At 47.0% G+C, this 19,905-nt stretch overlaps 1 protein-coding gene across 2 annotated transcripts in view; it reads left to right on the top strand.

Annotated features, from left to right (window-relative positions):
* LOC140198137 (uncharacterized) overlaps positions 1-19,905 on the top strand; it is a 204,226-nt gene that overhangs the window by 132,305 nt on the left and 52,016 nt on the right. For both annotated transcript variants that reach the window (XM_072259095.1, XM_072259096.1), the window contains exons 13-14: positions 424-537; positions 19,119-19,211. In XM_072259095.1, coding sequence (XP_072115196.1) covers positions 424-537; positions 19,119-19,211 — 207 coding nt within the window. The remainder of the gene's footprint in view (positions 1-423; positions 538-19,118; positions 19,212-19,905) is intronic.

Here is a 19,905-nt window from a genome sequence, read left to right as displayed (position 1 = left end):
GTACACACAAAGTGCTGGAGGAACTCAACATATCTGGCAGCATCTATGGAAATGAATAAAGAGTTGATGTTTTGGGCTACACTTCATCAGAACCAGAAAGAAAGGGGAAAGAGCCAGAACAAGAAGCCAGTGCAGAATATTGGCAGCAGGTAACAGGGAAACACTGACTGAGGAAGAGCGAGTAAGTCAGTCTGTTTATGGCCACATAACAATTCAGTGGTTTGTTAACCCAGCACAGCAGGTAGAGTCAGTTGGTGCAGACCAGAAGTCACAGGTTGACAAGACTGGGCAGAGATTAGCACATCTCTTCCCTGCAGGAGATAAGGGGAACAAATTGGTTGTGGCAACAATTGGCAGCTCTCCTGCTCATTTTTCTGGTGTATTCTTGCATGTTTGCTTATTTGAATGTATTTGTAATTGTAGGTTTTTACAGCAAGGACACTGTAACGATTGCTGCAACAATCACAATGGTGGTGTTGCTCCTAGTGGCTTTTATTTCATTTGTGATTCTTTGGTGGAAAGCACTTTGGTACGAAGGTAAGTGTTATTGTCTACACTTGGGTTTAAACTTCAGTCATCTCTCCAAGGAAATTGCAGTTAATTTTAAAAGAAAAATCACCCTCACTGAGACACGAGGGATGAAATTCCCCTGTATTTTTGCCCAGTTGTGGAGTGGTGTTTCACAGTGACACCACTGTTGGAACGATTCCAGACTCACCTCTGACCTGGTGTCTGAGATGGTACTTGAGGGTAAAATGTCTCAACTCAATTGTGTTACACACATTATGTTGTCAAAGGTGCTGTGACTGGTGATGTAGAGGTGAGGAGTGAGGGACCACTCCTCACTGCACACACGGGGCTCCTCCATGGAGAGAGTTAAGAGCACCAGGTTTCTGAGAGTGCACAAAATTGATGATCTTACCTGGTCCCCCAACACCAGCTGTTTGGTCAAGAAAGCACAGCAGCATCTCCATTCCTTGAGGAGATCGTGGCTAACCCCCACCCCCATCCCCATGATAACCAGTTTTTACAGGACCCCAATCGAGAGTGTCCTGACCGGCTGCATCTCTGTCTGGTATGGGAACTGCAAGGTATCTGACCACAAGTCCCAACAAAAGATCACAAGTGTTGCTGAGAGGATCACTGGGGTCTCTCTCTCACCCATTAGATATATTTATCAGGAGTGTTACATACACAGGGCACTTAGCATTGTCAATGATCCCTCCCATCCGTCCAACAGTCCTTTTGATCCCCTATCGTCAGACAGGAAGTACCATAGCATTAGGACAAGAACTGTTAGGATGAGAAACAGTTTTATCCCCCAGACTACTGAACTTCGTGCCACCACCCAGGTCTCATCATGTATAGAGCACCAGTAGTGTGAGGCTGTTTAGTTTTCAGTTGTATTATATTTGCATCTTATTACTGCTTAATTTATTTGTGGTGATATTACTTTGTGTTATGCACATGAGTTACATGTACTGTGTTGTGCACATTAATCCAGAGGAAAGTGGTCTCATTTGATGGTATACATGTATACAGTCGAATAACAACTTGACCTTGAAATTGAAAGTTGCTCATTAATCCTGATGAAGGTGAGGTGAGAGAATTGTAAAGTCCCTCCTCATGACATGGATTTTAGCAAAGTTTTGTTAAAGTTCCTCATGGCGTACTCAAGAAACTTAATGTCCAGGAAAAATGGTGTTGGATTAAAAATTGGTTCAGAGGGAGGAAGCAAACAGTGGGATCAATGGGAGTTTCAGTGTCTGGAGGGACATGTGCGGTGAGTTAAGCAGGGCTCAGTAATAGGTCCCTTGCTGTTTAAGGTACTCGTCAATGATTTGAACTTGAATGGAGGAAAACGATCAGGAAGTTTCCTGCTGATCGCAATATTAGCAGTTTGGTTGACAGTGAAAAAGAAAGGTCTGGGTCACAGGAAGATATCACTGGTCTCCTTGGATACACAAAAGAGGAAATGGAATTCATGCTGGAAATGTTTACAGCAGTGCTTTTGGAGAGGGCAAACTAGGCAAAGGAACAAACAGTAAACAGAAGACTAAGACATGGAGAGGAACTGACAACTCTCGATGTTCATAGGACCAGATCCCAGAAATATGGGTTGCTAGCTTACCTGGTTTCTGTCAATTGCAGTAGCATAAGTGTGGTAGACTTGATGTGGATGTGGAGAGAAATGATTTCAAGGAGAAGTAATCAGGAATGGACAGCTGAGTGAACTGGCATAGATGGGCTGAATGGCCTCCTTCCATGTGGTAAGGGAAGTGGGGTCTTGCCTTTTGCTTCGTGCACAGAGCTGGTGATGGGAGATGTGAAAGGGTGAGGAACAATACCTGAGGAGAGGGAACTATTCGCAATGGCATTAACATTGGAACCAGGAGAGGAGGTTGGTGATGAACAGGATCTAACAGAAGGAGGGTTGAGCATGAAAAAGAAATGGATAGAATCCAGACTCGATGCAATTTCAACACCAGGGCATCGAGGGACATTTGGGAGGGTTGGTCCAGTGGGCAAAGGGAAGTAGGGAAACTACAGGGGCAGATGCACAGTCTGAATCCCAGCCATTCATGAGTTCAGTGCACATTATTAGAATATTTCAGCACGGTGAATTGTGGAAACAGTGGTGAATTAGGGGTTCTCTTTGCATTTCTGCATAGTCTTTGAATGAACAATTGGTGAAGGAGAGCAGGACCTGATGATGCTGAATAGGGTGCAGCCAGATTCTGAGTATTCTTTCACTCTGGCATGAGCATCACTCAGTTGTTTCTGGTTTATGGCTAACCAGCCATATTTCCTGTTTACAGACTGTTCTCACCCCAGCAGAGCATCCACTGGCAAGTGGGGATCAACACCAAACAGTCGGTAATAAGGGGGATATCCGGTGGTGGTGTGAGGCGTCACATTATACACATACACTAACTCGGGTAGATGCTCTGGCCACCTGCGTTTCTTTTCTGGAGACAGCGTACGTAACAAATCATGCATCGCCCTGTTGAAACACTCACACTGAGTGTTGCCAGTGGGATGATGAGGTGTAGTACGGCTTTTCTTTACCACGTACAGTTTGCAGAGCTCAGCTATGACCTCACTTTCAAAGTTACGGCCCTGGTCAGAATGCAACCTCTCAGGAACACCGTACTTCATAAACCATTCCCTCAAGAGCACCTTTGCTGTGGTATCGGCCTTTTGATCCTGAGCTGGGAATGCTTGGGTGAACTCTGTAAAAATGTCTGTGACTACTTAGACAGTCTCACACCCATCAGCTGTAGGTTCAAGCACAGTGAAATCTACAGCAACAACTTTGAGCTGCTGAGAAGCAAGGAATGATTTCATGGGGAGACGGATCTTAAGGTGAGGCATCTTAGTGAGCACACAATGCAGACAATTTTTGATCCACCATGTCACATCCTCATGCATGCCCACCCAAACACATCTGCTTCTCAACAAGTGCCAGTACGCTCTATGCCTTGATGGCCCATAGAGTCATGTACAGACCCAAACACTTTACTCCTCAAGCTGGTAGGCAGCAGAAGCTGATAACACTCCCCGTGCTTCTCATACTCAAATACATGATACTGTAACCCTGATCAATGTGTGTTGTATGTTCCTCCATCGTCGTCGTCGATGAAGACCTCAACACCAATGGTGTCGAAACTAGCGCATGGTTTGGATTTAAGTGAGGGAGAGTTGCGCAGCGTCAGCCTCACTCTCTCTTCCCAATTCCCATCTGGATCCAGTGGCAAGACAGAGTCTAGACGGCTGGAGATGGGACTAGGCGCAGTGGATGACCAGGACGTCTTCTGTGTCTTGTCCCGCTCTACGAGTTCCATGACGCTTGCCTTCTTGACCGTTGGACCTTCCATTGGTCTCATCCGCTCAGTCCGCCGGAGTCTGTCTTCACATGCTGGGATAGACAACTCCCTATCTCACCGAGGGTTTCAGACCCGTCGGCTACCCTCACCTGGTTTAGCCGGCTTGTCGAAGCCGTTGCCCGAGGTGTGGCCGCTGTCGCATGCAAACAGCTACGGGGAGCCACAGGTGAGAGCTGAGTGCCAGCTGGGGATCAAAGGTGGGCTAACTGCCTGAAAAGGACACGACATGTTCCCCCACCAGAGGTGCTACCCCTCCCTGACACCCCATACACCCCGCCCTGATCAATACGTGGGAGTGGGAACGCATCATTATTGGTCTTAAGATTCAGTCTCCAATAATCTACGCAGTCCAATGCTGCCATCAGTCTCCACTATGAAAGGGTGTGTGAAATCGGCAAAGCTGAGGATGGGTGAAATGGCTAGCTTTTCTTTGAGCAAGTCAATGGCAGTTTGACATTCTTCTGTCCAAGACTGTTTTAACAGCTGGTTTGTTTTACTAGGACTCCCTGCATTAAAACACAAATTCACTACATCATGCAGCAGACCTGCAATCTTTGAGAATCCCTGAATGAGCCGTCTATAAGAACTGCAAAAGCTGATAAATGATCTTAAGTCTTTGAGTGTAGATGGTCCTGGCCATTGCTGAACAGCCGAGACCTTCTCGGGATCTGTGCCTGTCCCCTTGGTTGATATCTAGTGTCCTAAGATCTTAACCTCTGACTGCAGAAAATGACATTTTTCCAATTTCACCTTCGGACCAGTTTCCTTGAGGTGCTGAAGTGCAGTGTCAAGCCTCTCCAAGTGTCCCTGGAAAGTCTGTGAATACATCAGAATATCATCCAGGTACACAAACATAATTTGGAAGACTAAGTTATTCATGGTTGCCTGCATGAGTCTTTGGAAAGTCATTGGCCCATTGCTGACCCAAATGTCGTGTGAAGATATTCATATATGATTCTGAGATCCACCCTGCGGATGTGCTGGGACACATCATCAGTGATGTAACCTGGGGTCGTCGGGTGTTTCGGGTCTTTCAACATCATACACCCTCGCCCAGGCGACCCAGCCGGGGTTGATCAGACCCCAGCTTGTGTCCCAGCAGTATTGCCCCACGGATCATCCCTCCTGATCCATAGCCATCAGGAGGCTCTCTCGGAAACCTCTGTGATGGTCCTGATTGCTTTCCTCTTGCGAGCCCCAGTGATGTCAAGTAGGGTGTAGACTCTGCAGAGTGAGCTGCCGGCAAAACCCCTGTACCCGACTTCGATGGGCTCACAGCGAGCCCTCCAGCCTTGCCTCCAGCTCTGCTCCACCAGCTCCTGGTACTTGGCCCGCTTCCGCTCATTTGCCTCCTCAATGTGGTCCTCCCAGGGAACTGTCAACTCGATGAGGACAACCTGCTTTGAGGACACTGAAGAAAGGACCACATCCGGCCTCAGTGAAGTTGTTGCTGTTTGGTCAGGAAACTTCAGCTGCCTCCCCAGGTCAACTTGAAGCAGCCAATTTGCTGCGGTGCTAAGCAGGCCCAAAGATGATGCTGGTCTGCGCTGACGTGGGGGCTGTACTCCGGCTCTGACAAAGGAGATGTTCTTCCTCTGACCACTCTGTTTGCTGGTGGTCATGGCCATCGCAATGCTCTCTGCCACTGGCTTCAGCACCTGGTCATGATGAAACCGGTAGCGACCTTCCCCCAAGGCTTTAGGGCAGCCGCTAAGGATGTGCTCCAGTGATCCTCTTCCTGGACAGAGAGGACATGCTGGTGTATCACTCTTGCCCAGACATTGAGGTTTGCAGGGCCTGGCAAGACATCATAGACAGCCTGGATCATAAATTTAATGTGCTGGGGTTCTGCCTGTCAGATGTCAGACCAGGAGATTTCCCGCTCCAGCGCACCTTCCCACCTTGTCCGTGCTCCCTGCTGCCACATGTCCACCGTTCTGCTACTCCTCTCCTCTTCAACGCCAGCCCGCACTTCCTCCAGGACTAGTTGGCGTCTGTCCTTGCCTTTGGCCTTGTCATAGCGAGGTTGTGAAACGGAGCCCAGCCCCGCTCGCCCAGTTGACACTGTCCCCACCAGAGCCCTGTGTCTCAGCCGGGACTCTGCTACCACCAGCCCTTCCTGTGCCTTCCACTTCCTGCCCGTCCGTACCTGGATGCCAGCTGCTGCCACTATAGGGCCCTTGGTATCCCTGTACTGCAGCACCTCTCTTGTGCGGGAAGCTCCGAACTCCTCGTCCAGGCTGCTGAAGGGAAGTCACAGCTTATTGCACCTTCCGTACAGTGCTGCACCACTCAGACTACAAGGTAGGCCCAGCCACCTCGAAGGTAGTTACTGACCTTACTCTCCAGCAACTCCACAGTTGTCACAGGCACCTCGTATACCAGCAGCGGCCATAGGGTTCAGGGTAGGATGCCATGCTGGTGAATCCAGGCTTTGAACCTTCCAGGTAGGCCTGACTTGTCCACCGTGGTGAACCAGCTCTCAAGCTCCTTGGAAGCAGATCGGACGGCAGCTGCATCTGAGGCTACAGTCGAAGACCTTCCCCAAGCTCTTGACTGGCTTCTCAGTGATAGATGGGATTGTAGTGCCATCCAAGGTAAAACGGAACCCATCCACCACTTTGCCCTTCTTCAACACCATGGACCTGGATTTAGCTGGTTTGGAGCTCATCCGTGCCCATGCGATGAGCTTTTCCAGGCCCTGGAGGATCCACCTGCTGCCAGGAACTGATGTTGTCGTGACAATGAGGTCATCCATAAAGGCTCTGATCGGGGGCTGCCGAACACCAGACTTGGTCAGCGGGCCTCTACACTCTGCCTCAGCTGCCTTGAATATCATATTCATGGCAAGGGCAAAGAGAATAATGGAGATTGTGCACCCAGTTATAATCCCCTTCTCCAGCCTATGCCAGCCTGGTGTCACAGCTCCAGCAGTGACTCTCAGTCTGAACTTCCCGTAGTAGTTCATGATGAGGGCCTTGACCTTTCTGGGAACATGGTGTTGGTCCAGTGTAAACTCCACCAGTTTGTGGGGTATTGGCCCATACGCATTGGCGAGATCTAGCCAAAGCACAACCAGGCCTCCTTTCCCCATGTGCTCCTCCCTGATCAGCTGGGTGACGACTCCAGTGTGTTCCAGGCACCCAGGCACTCCGGGAATTCCACCCTTCTGCCCTGAAGTGTCGATGTAAGCGTTCTTGAGGAGAAAGTCCGTCATCCAGCGGGACAAGACACTAAAGAAGATTTTCCCTTCCACACTAAGCAGCGAGATGGATCTGAACTGCTCCAGGTTTAATGAATTTTCCTCCTTGTGGATCCAGACCCCTCTGCGTACCTCCACTGGTCTGCCATTGTCCCCCTGCACCAGATCACTCGCAGGATCTTCCAAAGAATCCTGAGAAGCTCCGGGCAGTGCTTGTACACCTTGTAGGGTCCTCCACTGGGTCCTGGTGCAGAACTGGCTCTGGTTGAAGATACAACCTCCTGGCAACACTCACAACACGCTGGAGGAACTCAGTTGGTCGGGCAGCATCCGTGGTAAAGATCGGTTGGCATTTCGGGCCGGAACCCTTCGTCAGGACTGTAGGGGGAAGGGGCAGAGTCCCTATAAAGAAGGTGGGGGAGGGTGGGAAGGAGAAGTCTGGTAGGTTCCAGGTGAAAAACCAGTAAGGGGAAAGATAAAGGGGTGGGGGAGGGGAGGCAGGGAGGTGATAGGCAGGAAAGGTGAAGAAAGAATAGGGGAAAACACAATGGGTAGTAGAAGGAGGCGGAACCATGAGGGAGGTGATAGGCAGCTGGGGGAGGGGGGCAGAGTGACATAGGGATAGGGGAAGGGAGGGGGAGGGAATTACCGGAAGTTGGAGAATTCTATGTTCATACCAAGGGGCTGGAGACTACCTAGACGGTATATGAGGTGTTGCTCCTCCAACCTGGGTTTAGCCTCATCATGGCAGTAGAGGAGGCCATGTACGGACATATCTGAATGGGGATGGGAAGCAGAGTTGAAGTGGGTGGCCACTGGGAGATCCTGTCTGTCTTGGCAGAAGGAGCGGAGGTGCTCGACAAAGTGGTCCCCCAATCTGTGTCGGGTTCCACCGATGTAGAGGAGGCCGCACCAGGAACACTAGACTTCCCTCTAGGTGGGCTGTTACGTAACCGTCAACAATTGAATATCAAGCGAGTCAGGTTATATAAAAACAACCAAACATTTATTAAACATGGATAAACAATAAAAACAAACAAAAATCTTAAGCGGAAGTTAACCGCTATGCAGCCGTTCAACAAATCGTCACTTGGTACTGATTCTTAAAGCGATAAATTCGGAAACAGTTCTTAAAGCAGTAAAGTCAAATGCATTTCTTAAAATGGTAAATTTGAAAGTCGAACAGATTTATACATTCAATTGGGAGAGACTTCTATGGAGAAGGATTTCTTCATAGATGCGACTTTCCTGCTGGTTCTGTCCAAAGGATTCACGGGGAAGGAAATAAACGGCTTAAAACAACTGACCTTAATTTCTAGAGAGCACCTTGCATGAACTTCCTTGCTCTTTTGGTAAGAGTTATCGCCGATGCAGGTCGCTGCTTCTTCAACGAAGACTCAATAAGGTCGATCCTTTATTACACTGCCAAACATTCCTGACTTCTCTTAATCCCTCATGTCCTGTACTTCGATGAAGTCTTCACTCTCCAATACTACTGAAAAGATACACTAACAAACCTGGCAGCGATGATCAAACTGCTGGCTCAGACTTCTGTATCTTACATTAGACCATAAAACTCCGTTTAAAATCAAAACTGCGTCATACTGCAAATACACAGCGGAGCGGAGTATCTCACTGACGTTCTAACTGGAAAACCCTAAAAAAAGCTAACTGCGTCACCTGAGGTCTTCCCTTTTATACCCGTGGTGAACATGTCATCACAAGACTCACATCGGCAGGAAAAATTACATCAGGTGACCTCCAAAAGACCATTACATCATTCTCACAGGAAAGTCACAGGATCTCCTTGAGGTATGTAACAGGGCTCCCTCACATTGAACTCTACTATGGGGAGTGGTTGGCTTGTAAGGGCTCTGTGGAGGCCCAGCTCTTGCTCCCTTGCAGGGTCGCTCAGGATGTTAAGAAGGAAATGGTCGAACTCTTCTTTAGAGCACAGAAGGCGGCCGCTGCGTTTCTGCCCTAGGAGCTGTTTTGTAAAGCAACACTCACAACATGCTGGAGGAACTCAGCAGGTCGGGCAGCACCCGTGGAAAAGATCGGTCGACGTTTTGGGCTGGAACCCTTCATCAGGACTGAAGGCAGTTTGCTTCCTGGCTCTTTCTCTCCCTTGCCTTCTGTGCCACTCTGCTCTGCGCAGGGTCATTAGCTTCTTCCTGCAGATGTTCCAGAGCTCAATCGGGAGGTTTCTCCTACTCCGTTGCTAACGTGAACTGCCGTGCCAGGGACTGGAGCTCTTGGCGCAGTTGGTGGATCTGGGCTGCCCTGCGGTTCATTGTGTACTGGGATCTGGTGGTCTTTCCCTCCTCTATTCCAAACCTCTCCATGGCAAAGCTGACAATAATGGTGGTCATTGTCTGAAGCCGCTGTCAACATCTCCCTTGTCTGTATGATCCTTGCTACATCCCCATCGAACTGGAGCCACTCCTTCTCATTGTTGGCTGGGGGCCACTTAATCCAGCGCTGTTGAACTACGTTGCTTGGCACAGAAGCTTCTGGTGCTTGGAGGTTCTGGGCTCTGTGGGGTGACTCCAGGCCGGGCTCCTCCTGCATCTCACCGGACGTAAATCCTGTGCGCTGCGCAGCATTCTCCACTCCCAGCACTTCATTCTGGCCTGATGGATCTTTAGGCCGTGCTTTTTCTTACAAACCTTGTTGCAAATGCATCTCTCTCTCGTCGTCAATTATCCATTTGCCTTGGTCGTTGTTATTAGGTCCGTCCTATTGTGGTGCTCATTCTCCCCCCCCACCCCCGGGCTCCCCTGGGGGTGTCCTTCATTTGTTTATCTGTAGCTTTCTTAGGTTCTTCTTCACAGAAGCTGCAGGTTGGGCTGCTACCCCTCCCTGCCCCGCTTGCCGTCTTTCCGAGCTGTCAACTGTCTCTCCAGTCATCACCAATCTGTTCTTGGTGGTCGCCCAGCCTGTTCCTGAGAGTCACTGGCTCAGTCAGCTTGTGTGATTCTGAGGTACATCCTGCGGATGCGCTGGGACACATCATCAGTGATGTAACCTGGGGTCGTCGGGTGTTTCGGGTCTTTCAACATCATACACCCTCGCCCGGGTGACCCAGCCGGGGTTGATCAGACTAAACGGGGTTGAAAAGTAGTCTGATACCTATCACACTCCTCTACTACCACTTGGTGGTAACCAGTCGTGAGGTCTGTTGTTGAGAAAAATTGCACTACCCACAGGGCATCAAGACCCTCATCAATACGGGGGACGGGGAATGTGTCCTATTTGGTCTTGAGATTCAGTCTCCGATAATCTACACACAGTCTTATGCTACCAACAGCCTTCTGTAGCAACACTACAGGGGAGACACACGCACGATCGCTCTCCTAAATCACACCCTTCTTTCAGCTGTGCACTTTCACTTCACTGTAATGACTGGGCGGAACGTGACGGTGTGGCTGTGAAACGGGCTCGTCATCAATTAACTGAATTTCATGCTTCACCTTGTCAGTGTCCCCAAGGTCTTCATCTTCAACAGCGAAGATATCCAGGTACTTAACCAGTAATGCTCTTAGCTGAGCTTGTTGTCTAGAATTGACTTTAACTTGTGGCTACTACCCTCCTCCTTTACACCAACAGTCACTTGTTCAATGCCAGCTGAGATCTGCTGAAATCTTACAGCACATTGCTGATCACTATCTACACACTCTAACTTTGACAGTATACCCAGCCGGGTCCTGGGTGAGAGCCATACATCCTCTTGAGAGAGGTTTAAAACCTGTACTGGTACTGTACGACTACGAGAGTCAGCGAGCATGGTGATAACTACTAGACCACCTGATAGAGGGGTGATAAGTGGCTGAGGTAACATCTTATCGTCACAGCCAACATCTCCAGTAGCCTTCCTAGCCACAATGGTAACTACAGATTCAGCAGGTATGTGCTCAGTATCTTTTCCTGATACTCGGACTATGGCTTTATTTTCAGTAGTTCACATCTGCACTTTCTGGAAATCATCTCTCCAGCCAGAATCCACCTTTCCTTCAAGAGTCGTGTCAAATCCTGCGTAGACAAGTTGACAAGTAGACAAATTGTCTACATTGGCTTATAATGTTCATGCCTACAATGCACTGGATGAGTTGTTCAGTGCTAACAGAATCCCTAACAAGTAGAAACAAGTAAAAATTCCAATGTGAGGAATATCAAGACTGTCAGTGGCTGTTAACCTAATCCAGCCAGCAGTGGACAAGCCTCTCCATTCAAGTGTTCTCGAAAGAACTGCTCAGTCAGGGTCCTCACTTGACTACCTGTGTGTTACAGACAATGGACAGTGACACCTGATATCTGAAGCTCAACGACAGTACATGGTCCTCTGGCACGTTGCAGCGACTGGTCACAGGACATCTGTACATTATCTGTGAGGTTGTCCCGAATTGCCCGACTCACAACAGCCTGAGGGCTGGAAGATGCCGGCTCTACGTCCCTCGCACTTCACTTCTGTGGGCAATTCTTGACCACGTCCCCCCCCCACCTGACACGTGAAACATATTGGTTTCCCATCCTCTGTGAATCTCGGCTGCAACTTGGGTCGACTGCTAATAGCATATGCCACACCTCTCTGACAGTAAGATCTTTCACTGCTTGAGTCAACTCACCAGTGGCTTTGCCCTGCTCTGCGACTACTTTAAGGACATCGTCTACAGTGACAGACTTGGATTCCTGAGCTTCAGGAGGTGAGCACTGTGCCTGGCTACTGCCACACTTGGACTTTACAGTCTTTGCATTTCCTGAGGACTCTAAAAAACCACAGATGAGCCTTCTCTTGCACTTCGAAGTTCGAGGACCCAGGGTATTCCGTACAATGCAAAAATAGCCTCCTCACTATCCTGCGCGTGTGTAATGACATCACCATCTCCCTTAAAGGCACAGACAACTATTCTAGCATTACCCAAATGGATGCCTAAGTACACTTTTAACGATACTGAATAAGATCTGACGGTCACCAGGTTACATACTGCATACAAAAGTCAAAACTGGCTTGGAATTACCACATTGCTGCTGCCAAATTTTGTAGCCTGGGAAGAATACACACTCAGAACAACAAATACTTTTTCAAGTCTCTAATTCCTTTATCTGTTTGAGATATTTTAGTGCAGAAAGCAACTATCAAAAGCTTAACTTTGGTCCACACACTTGTGTACCAACTAGTTACATATGCAGTATGAAAATAAATTAAACAAAATATACAAAGCCAATATGGTAGCGGCAATTCAAAAAAAAACAATACAAACATCATTAAAATCCCACCAACCTGTAGCTTGTACACAACATCAAAAATCTGAATAAATAAGAGCTATATTCACGTTGGCACAACTTCCAAACACATACAAGCTAGTCAAGCCTTTCTCAAACTTTTTGCTCTGGAGGAATCCTTGAATTAATTTTCAGATCTCAGGGATCTCCTGATTAAAAAATTACTATATCTACAGCGCAGTACGTTATTGTGGTTAGTAAATTCTAGATATAATAATCCAAAAATAATCGTCATTGCTCTTTTGAGTACAGAATGAATTTTTAGCCAACCTTTCTTGAAAAAACAGGCAGTTAAGTTTAACTAAACATTCTTGAAATTAATCTTTCTTTCCCTTTCTTATGAATTTAAAAAATTCATAGGGCAAAGCATAACAAATTTCTGTTAAATAACTGACTTAAGTTAGTAATCTGAATTAAGGCTCGGTAAATTTAATTGAAATAAAGGTTGTAAATCGACTTTAATTAATGCTATTTGCAACATGAAAATTTATTGACTACGTTGAATAGTAAAGTTACTAAAAACCATAAGCCAATGCAATATGAATAAAAATATAGCCTAAGACACAATTTTATACAAGACTTTGAAAACACATTTTCGTACTAAGTGACATGATCAGGCACAAATATAGGCCTAGCATGTGAAACCTGTGTTTGTTTTTTGCTGCACAAATACCCAATTCTGGGTCAAACTTGAGATAAGCACACACAGATTTCACCTTCAACTGAAATGAGCAAGCAACTCTTCATGCTCATGTTGCTTGTCAAACAATAAAAAGCTTGCTGGCACATGTACAAAGTTGAAAACTGCAGCAAAATGTTTATTGCTTTCCTATGAATGGCAGGATACTCTTCTTTCACAGAAATCCAGAACTTGTCCAGCGGCAGGTCAGTAAATCCCATCTTGAGTGCATGTTCCTCCTTTTCTCTCAAACGTCTGTTATCTGTCAAGTAGGGTGCAGTGCACAATCCCGATTTGATGGAGACAGACATGAGAGCACAGAGGAACACTGGTGAAACTTCTGAAATGCCTGCTTCGCTGCCGCTGCTACTGTGTGATCCAGGATCTATGGAGGGGAAGGGCCCGAGTCCTTGGCCTTGCTTGTTGTTCGGTGGCCGGGGTGGGGTCAAAGCATTTGGCAGAGGACAGTGCTTGGTGCTCGGTGTCAGAGGGCTGGTCGGAGGCTCGAAGTTTTCGGATGGACTCGAGTCCACTACAGTTGGGTGCTTCCAATGGTGCTGCATCGGCAAGTTTGTGGCGCTTGGAGGTTCATGGCAGGGAGAGTTTCTCCCTTCCTCCGTCTGCATGAGATGGTGGGGCTATCGGGACTTTGAGACTTTTTTTTACTGTGCCCATGGTCTGCTCTTTATCACATTATGGTATTGCTTTGCACTGTTGGTAACTATATGTTATAATTATGTGGTTTTGTCAGTTTCAGTCTTGGTCTGTCCTGTGTTTCTGTGATATCATTCTGGAGGAACATTGTATCATTTTTTAATGCATGCATTTATAAATGTCAATATACGAGGACTGAGTGTCCTTATAATCTAATCTAAAAAAAAAGTCAAGTTCTCAGGCTAAGCAGAAAATTCAGCGAAAGGGTCCCTCACCTAGTCATACGCTTGTGTTGAAAGGGAAGAAATATACTATTCAATTTTATTCTGCAGTTATTCCAGGGGGTTTTCACACTTTTTTAAACATTCTCAAGTGAACTGGTCTTTGTTTAATAAAGTCAACCATTTTTGAACCATCATCCAGAACTTTTTCATTTCATCTCCAAGAGTTGTTGACGTCAGCACCTCCCTGTGAAGAAAGCAGTGTGCTGTGACACCATCAGGATTGTCTTTGTTACAAGAGAAATGAAACCCCTCCTGGAGCCATCGAGGGCACCATCAGTACAGACGCCAACACGGTTCCTCCAAGACAGACCTTTCGTTTCCAGATACGAAGACAAAACATTAAATATACCTTAGCCTTTGCTTGTTTTGGGCAGCTCTTTGCAACAGAAAAAGTTTTCTTGAATTTCAACAACATTTGCAAATTTTACAAGTGCTACAACATGACATTTATTGATCAAATTTGTTGACTCATCACCCTAGATAGAGAAGCTGTCACACAAAACCTGTTCAGCATCAAGTCACATGTCATGAACACGTTGACTTATCGAACTGTTTGAGGGTGGTCACCTTCTCGCCCGAACAAAATCCATGCTAGAGCCCATTCTCGAGCTACTATTTATGGACAACGGTGCTCGTCTCACTCACACAGAGGACATGCTACAGGCTGCAGTCACCCAGTTCACCAAGGCTGCAAGGGCTTTGGGGTTAATGGTCAGTCTGAAGAAAACAATGATCCTCCATCAGAAGTCCCCTCGTAGGGTTTACAACCCATCTCAGATCACCACTGACGACCCCCCTCTCACCACGTTTGAGCAGTTCACCTACCTGGGCAGTGTCATATCCAGTGACGCTACGGTAGTGAGGGACGTTGACAATCGACTTGCCAGAGGTAGCAGTGTCTTCAGTTGCCTCGAGAAACATGTGGAAGAACACCAGCTGTGTCTGTCCACAAAAATCCAGGTGTACAGGGCTGCCGTCATCACAACACTGCTATACGGCTCCGAAGCCTGGGTCTTGTACCGCAGGCAAATCCAGTTGCTCAGGTACTTCCATCAGTGCTGCCTTTGCTCCATCGTGGGTATCAGCTGACCGGATCGTGTCTCCAACAATGGGGTCCTGGTGAAGGCTCAACTTCCAAGCATTGAAGCCACTTTGCTGCTCAGGCAGCTCTGCTGGCCAGGCCACACGTCTCACATGGACAACTCCAGGTTACCGAAAGCTGTACTCTACAGAGAACTCCCTCAGGGAAAGAGAGATCACAGTGTCCTGCACAAGAGGTACAAAGACCAACTTAAGCAGCAGCTCTCTCAGCCAAATATCGAGGTCAATGAGTGGCGGCAGCTGGCTTGTGCCAGAGACCGCTGGGGAACGCTGATCCACGGTGTAGCCAAGAGTCTTCAGGAATCTAGAAGATCAACTGCTGAAGAGAAGAGGAGACGCAGGAAGGAAACAGTAAGTTGTTTGTCACAGACTGGGCTCAATGGAACAGGACAACGTGGATCACCAGTCCATGTAAAACCCATTGATAAATAGCTTTCATTGTAGAGACAGACTTTTATTGTCCGTTGTTGCACTAGTGCAGTGAAATGACTCAGATTGTAATTCAAAAATCACCACACTGGAACATCAGACAAGTCTGTAAAACACAGCGGTTAGTAAAATATAAAAACAGGTGAGCCCATTCAATGTTCTGAAAACAAACTTCATGCTCCTCATCAACCTACCGTCCTCCCCTCCATACAGTACAGGACTCAGCATTTATCAGTCTTCCGTCCTCCCCTCCATGCAATACAGTTCTCAACAACTGTCAATGGCCAAATAAACACGGCCCTACTCTGCACTGCCATACTGGGCTGAGAGACCTGGAATGAGATTGCTAACGTGTCTGCTCGGTCACTGCCCACCACTGTGAGTGCTAGCGTCACACGTTGCATGGAGTTCAAATAAACAAAGTTTATTTTTTCAATCACAAACTCTCACGGAGCCCCGGTTGAGAAAGCCTGGAATAGATGGCTTTGCTGCCAAGTTTGCAGACGATACAAAGATTGGTGGAGGAGCTGGTAGTGTTGAGGAAAAAGGAAGGGTGCAGAAGGACTTAGACAGATGAGGAGATGGACAAGAGAGCGGCAAATGAAATGCAATGTTGGAAAATGCATTGTCATACACCTTGGTAGTAGAAATAAATGTGCAGACTACTTTCGAAGCGGAGAAAATCCAAAAGTCTGAGATGCAAAGGCCCTTAGGAATCCCTGTGCAGAACACTCTAAAGTTTATCTTGCAGGTTGAGTCAGTGGTGAGGAAGGCAAATGCAATGTTAACATTCATTTCAGGAGGACTAGAATATAAGAGCAGGGATGTGATGGCTGAGGTTTTATAAGGCACTGGTGAGGCCTCACCTTGAATATTGTAAACAGTTTTGGGCTCCTGATCTTGGAAAAGATGTGCTGGCATTTGAGAAGGTTCAGAGGAGGTTCACAAGGTTGATTCTGGGAATGAAAGGGTTATCATATGAGGAACGTTTGATGGCTCTGGGTCTGTACTCGCTGAACTTTGAATTTTGAAAGGCCTTGACTGTCACGGTCCCGACCGTTAATTCCTCATATTCTCCTAATTCCCTTTGATTGTGGCACACCTGATTCTCATCTCGACCCTCAGCATAAATACCCTGGCTTTGCATCCACTCATCGCCAGATCATTGTATCAGTCAGTGTGGTAATTTACGTTCCTGGCCACTTAGGATTTTGTATTCTAAGTTTTACTTCAGTACCGAGGTTTACCTGTGTAACTCTGTCTTTCTGCGCTAAGATAGGTATTGCCTGCTGCCTGTCTCCTGTTTACCGTTCAGCTCCAGCAACACCCAGTGTCAAGAGATGTTTTGCCTGCCTCCTGCTTTTCCGCTCACCCTCCTGTTTGCCGTTCAGCTCCCGCCACGCTCACGCCCTCGTCTGTATCCTAACTCTATCTCCGTGCCAGTGTCCTGCATTTGGGCTCACCTGTTCTTTGCAACATAGACAGAGTAGATGTGGAAAGGATGTTTCCCATGGTGGGGAAGTCTAGAACAAGAGGGCACCCCAGGATAGAGGGGCATCCATTTGAAACAGAGATCCGGAGAAATTTCTTTGGCCAGAAGATGGTAAATTTGTGCAATTTGTTAACACAAGCAGCTGTGGAGGCCAGGTCGTTGGTTGTATTTGAAGCAGAAATTGATAAGTTGTTGATTGGCCACAGCATTAAAGGTTACGGGGAGAAGGCCAGGGAGTGGGACTGAGGAGGTTTAAAAAATACTGTGTGTCCGACAAGGTGATTAGCAGCACTGGGGCTCCACAGGGGACTGTCTTGTCTCCCTTTCTCTTCATCATTTACACCTCGGACTTCAACTACTGCACAGAGTCTTGTCATCTTCAGAAGTTTTCTGATGACTCTTCCATAGTTGGATGCATCAGCAAGGGAGATGAGGCTGAGTACAGGGCTACGATAGGAAACTTTGTCACAGGGTGTGAGCAGAATAATCTGCAGCTTAATTGTGAAAAAGACTAAGGAGCTGGTGGTAGACCTGAGGAGAGCTAAGGCACCGGTGACCCCTGTTTCCATCCAAGGGGTCAGTGTGGACATGGTGGAGGATTACAAATACCTGGGGATACAAATTGACAATAAACTGGACTGGTCAAAGAACACTGAGGCTGTCTACAAGAAGGATCAGAGCCGTCTCTATTTCCTGAGGAGACTGAGGTCCTTTGACATCTGTCGGACGATGCTGAGGATGTTCTACGAGTCTGTGGTGGCTGGTGCGATCATGTTTGCTGTTGTGTGCTGGGGCAGCAGGCTGAGGGTAGCAGACACCAACAGAATCAATAAACTCATTCGTAAGGCCAGTGATGTTGTGGGGATGGAACTGGACTCTCTGACGGTGGAGTCTGAAAAGAGGATGCTGTCCAAGTTGCATGCCATCTTGGTCAATGTCTCCCACCCACTACATAATGTACTGGGTGGGCACAGGAGTGTATTCAGCCAGAGACTCATTCCACCGAGATGCAACACAAAGCGTCATAGGAAGTCATTCCTGCCTGTGACCATCAAACTTTACAACTCCTCCCTTGGAGGGTCAGACACCCTGAGCCAGTAGGCTGGTCCTGGACTTATTTCATAATTTACTGGCATAATTTACATATTACTATTTAATTATTTATGGTTTTATTACTATTTAATTATTTATGGTGCAACTGTAACGAAAACCAATTTCCCCCGGGATCAATAAAGTATGACTATGACTATGACTAAAAGAATTAGCCATGATCGATTGGCAGAGCAGATTCAATGGGCCAAATAGCCTAATTCTGCTGCTATGCCTTGTGGTCTTGTAGCCTTCTAAACAATAATTACTGAACCCATCAGTCTAAATGAATTAAAAAATCTGGGTGAAGAAAAAGTGTCCCTTGGATCTTATGGTGGACAATGCCTCAGACATGTATCACTGGTTCCCAATGGACTTCCTGGACAACCACTACCCTTATCCATGTTAAATGTCCCAGCATTTGGACAGTTTAGTCTGCACTCACATTGAGTTCAGTTTTTTCTTGGGCCAGAACACTGTTTGAAGCCTTGAGCATCTGGGTGTGGTGATGGTTCAGTCCTCAACAACAGAACAGGCTTCACAGTGGAACCTCAGTGCTGTAGCTGGGGCTGGGTATTGTCACCACAGGCAGGACCACATCAACTGAAACCTTCACCACCTCTAGAATAATACAAAGCTGATTTGTAGTGGATTGTTACCTCATCTGCTGGATATGTACACAGGGAGACTGCAGTGTATCTGCCAATTCTGCATGTGCAGACACTTGATAAGGGATTACGGAAGTTATCAAATATGTGTTTGTTTGTGTATATCTGTTGTTTCCTGGATTCTCTGCTTGCTGCCAGTGTGAGAGAGATCCCTGGACTTTCTTCAGTCCGGTGTTCTGATTTCTGCTCCATTTCTGAACTGGTTGGGTTTCCCTGTCTTTAAGAAGCCTGACTGACTCGGGGACCATCTTCATTACCAAGAACACATTGTAAATTGATGCTTATGTGAAATAATTTGTGTAGATCAGTTACTATGGCTTTCAAACTGATTAATTTTCATTTATCCAAAGATGAAGATAAATTTCAAAGATGGATGTCTGTCAGTAATGTTGGTTTTCTCATTATCATCGTCATTGCTACAATTTTCTGGATGGCGTTTAAAGGTATGTGCTGAAATATTATTCTCTATTTTCATATAAATGATGAACTCGGTTCTCTGGAGTTTGGTTGGAATGGAGAGAGTATCTCAGTCAGGATGTTGTGAACTGCTTTACCAGGACCACCCGCACCTGAAGTCCTCAGTCCCACAGCTGAAGTCCTTTCCCACAGGGAGATCTGCTGGAGGTTTAGACTTTAATGGCATTTCACTGATGCTCGTGGAACTGAAGACAAAATGTTGACCTGAGCAGACAGTTGCCTCAATGGGACAAGGCAGTCTGGGGATAATTTGCAGTAGATTACGTGGCTCATGTTGGGATAATATGACTAATGGTGTCCTGCAAGGATTTGTGTTTGGATTACAACTTGTCTCAGATTGACGGAGGAGTAACAGATTGCATGACGACATTTCCCAATGGAGCAAGGAGAAGTGGTAGCAGCTCTGTGGCCAACAGGGATTAATAGATGGGAATGAGCAAAACCAGGGATACATGCCACTCTACAGCAAGACAAATTCACGTTGGCATCAGGATTCTGACAAGTCCTGAACAGGTCTTGGAGACACAGAGGAATTTTGTGTCCCAAATCACAGGAAGGAGAAATTGGTGTTTAAGGATTCTGGTTTATGCTTATTGAGCAGAATCTGCAGAAACTAGGGCTGTGCTGAATGGATCTGAGACAGTTAAAGGGTGAAGTAGT

The sequence above is a fragment of the Mobula birostris genome, chromosome 5, assembly GCF_030028105.1.
Source record: "Mobula birostris isolate sMobBir1 chromosome 5, sMobBir1.hap1, whole genome shotgun sequence".
Lineage (NCBI taxonomy): Eukaryota > Metazoa > Chordata > Chondrichthyes > Myliobatiformes > Myliobatidae > Mobula > Mobula birostris.
The sequence above is the reverse complement of the archived record's forward strand: the minus strand, read 5'-3'. Positions and strand labels throughout refer to the sequence as shown.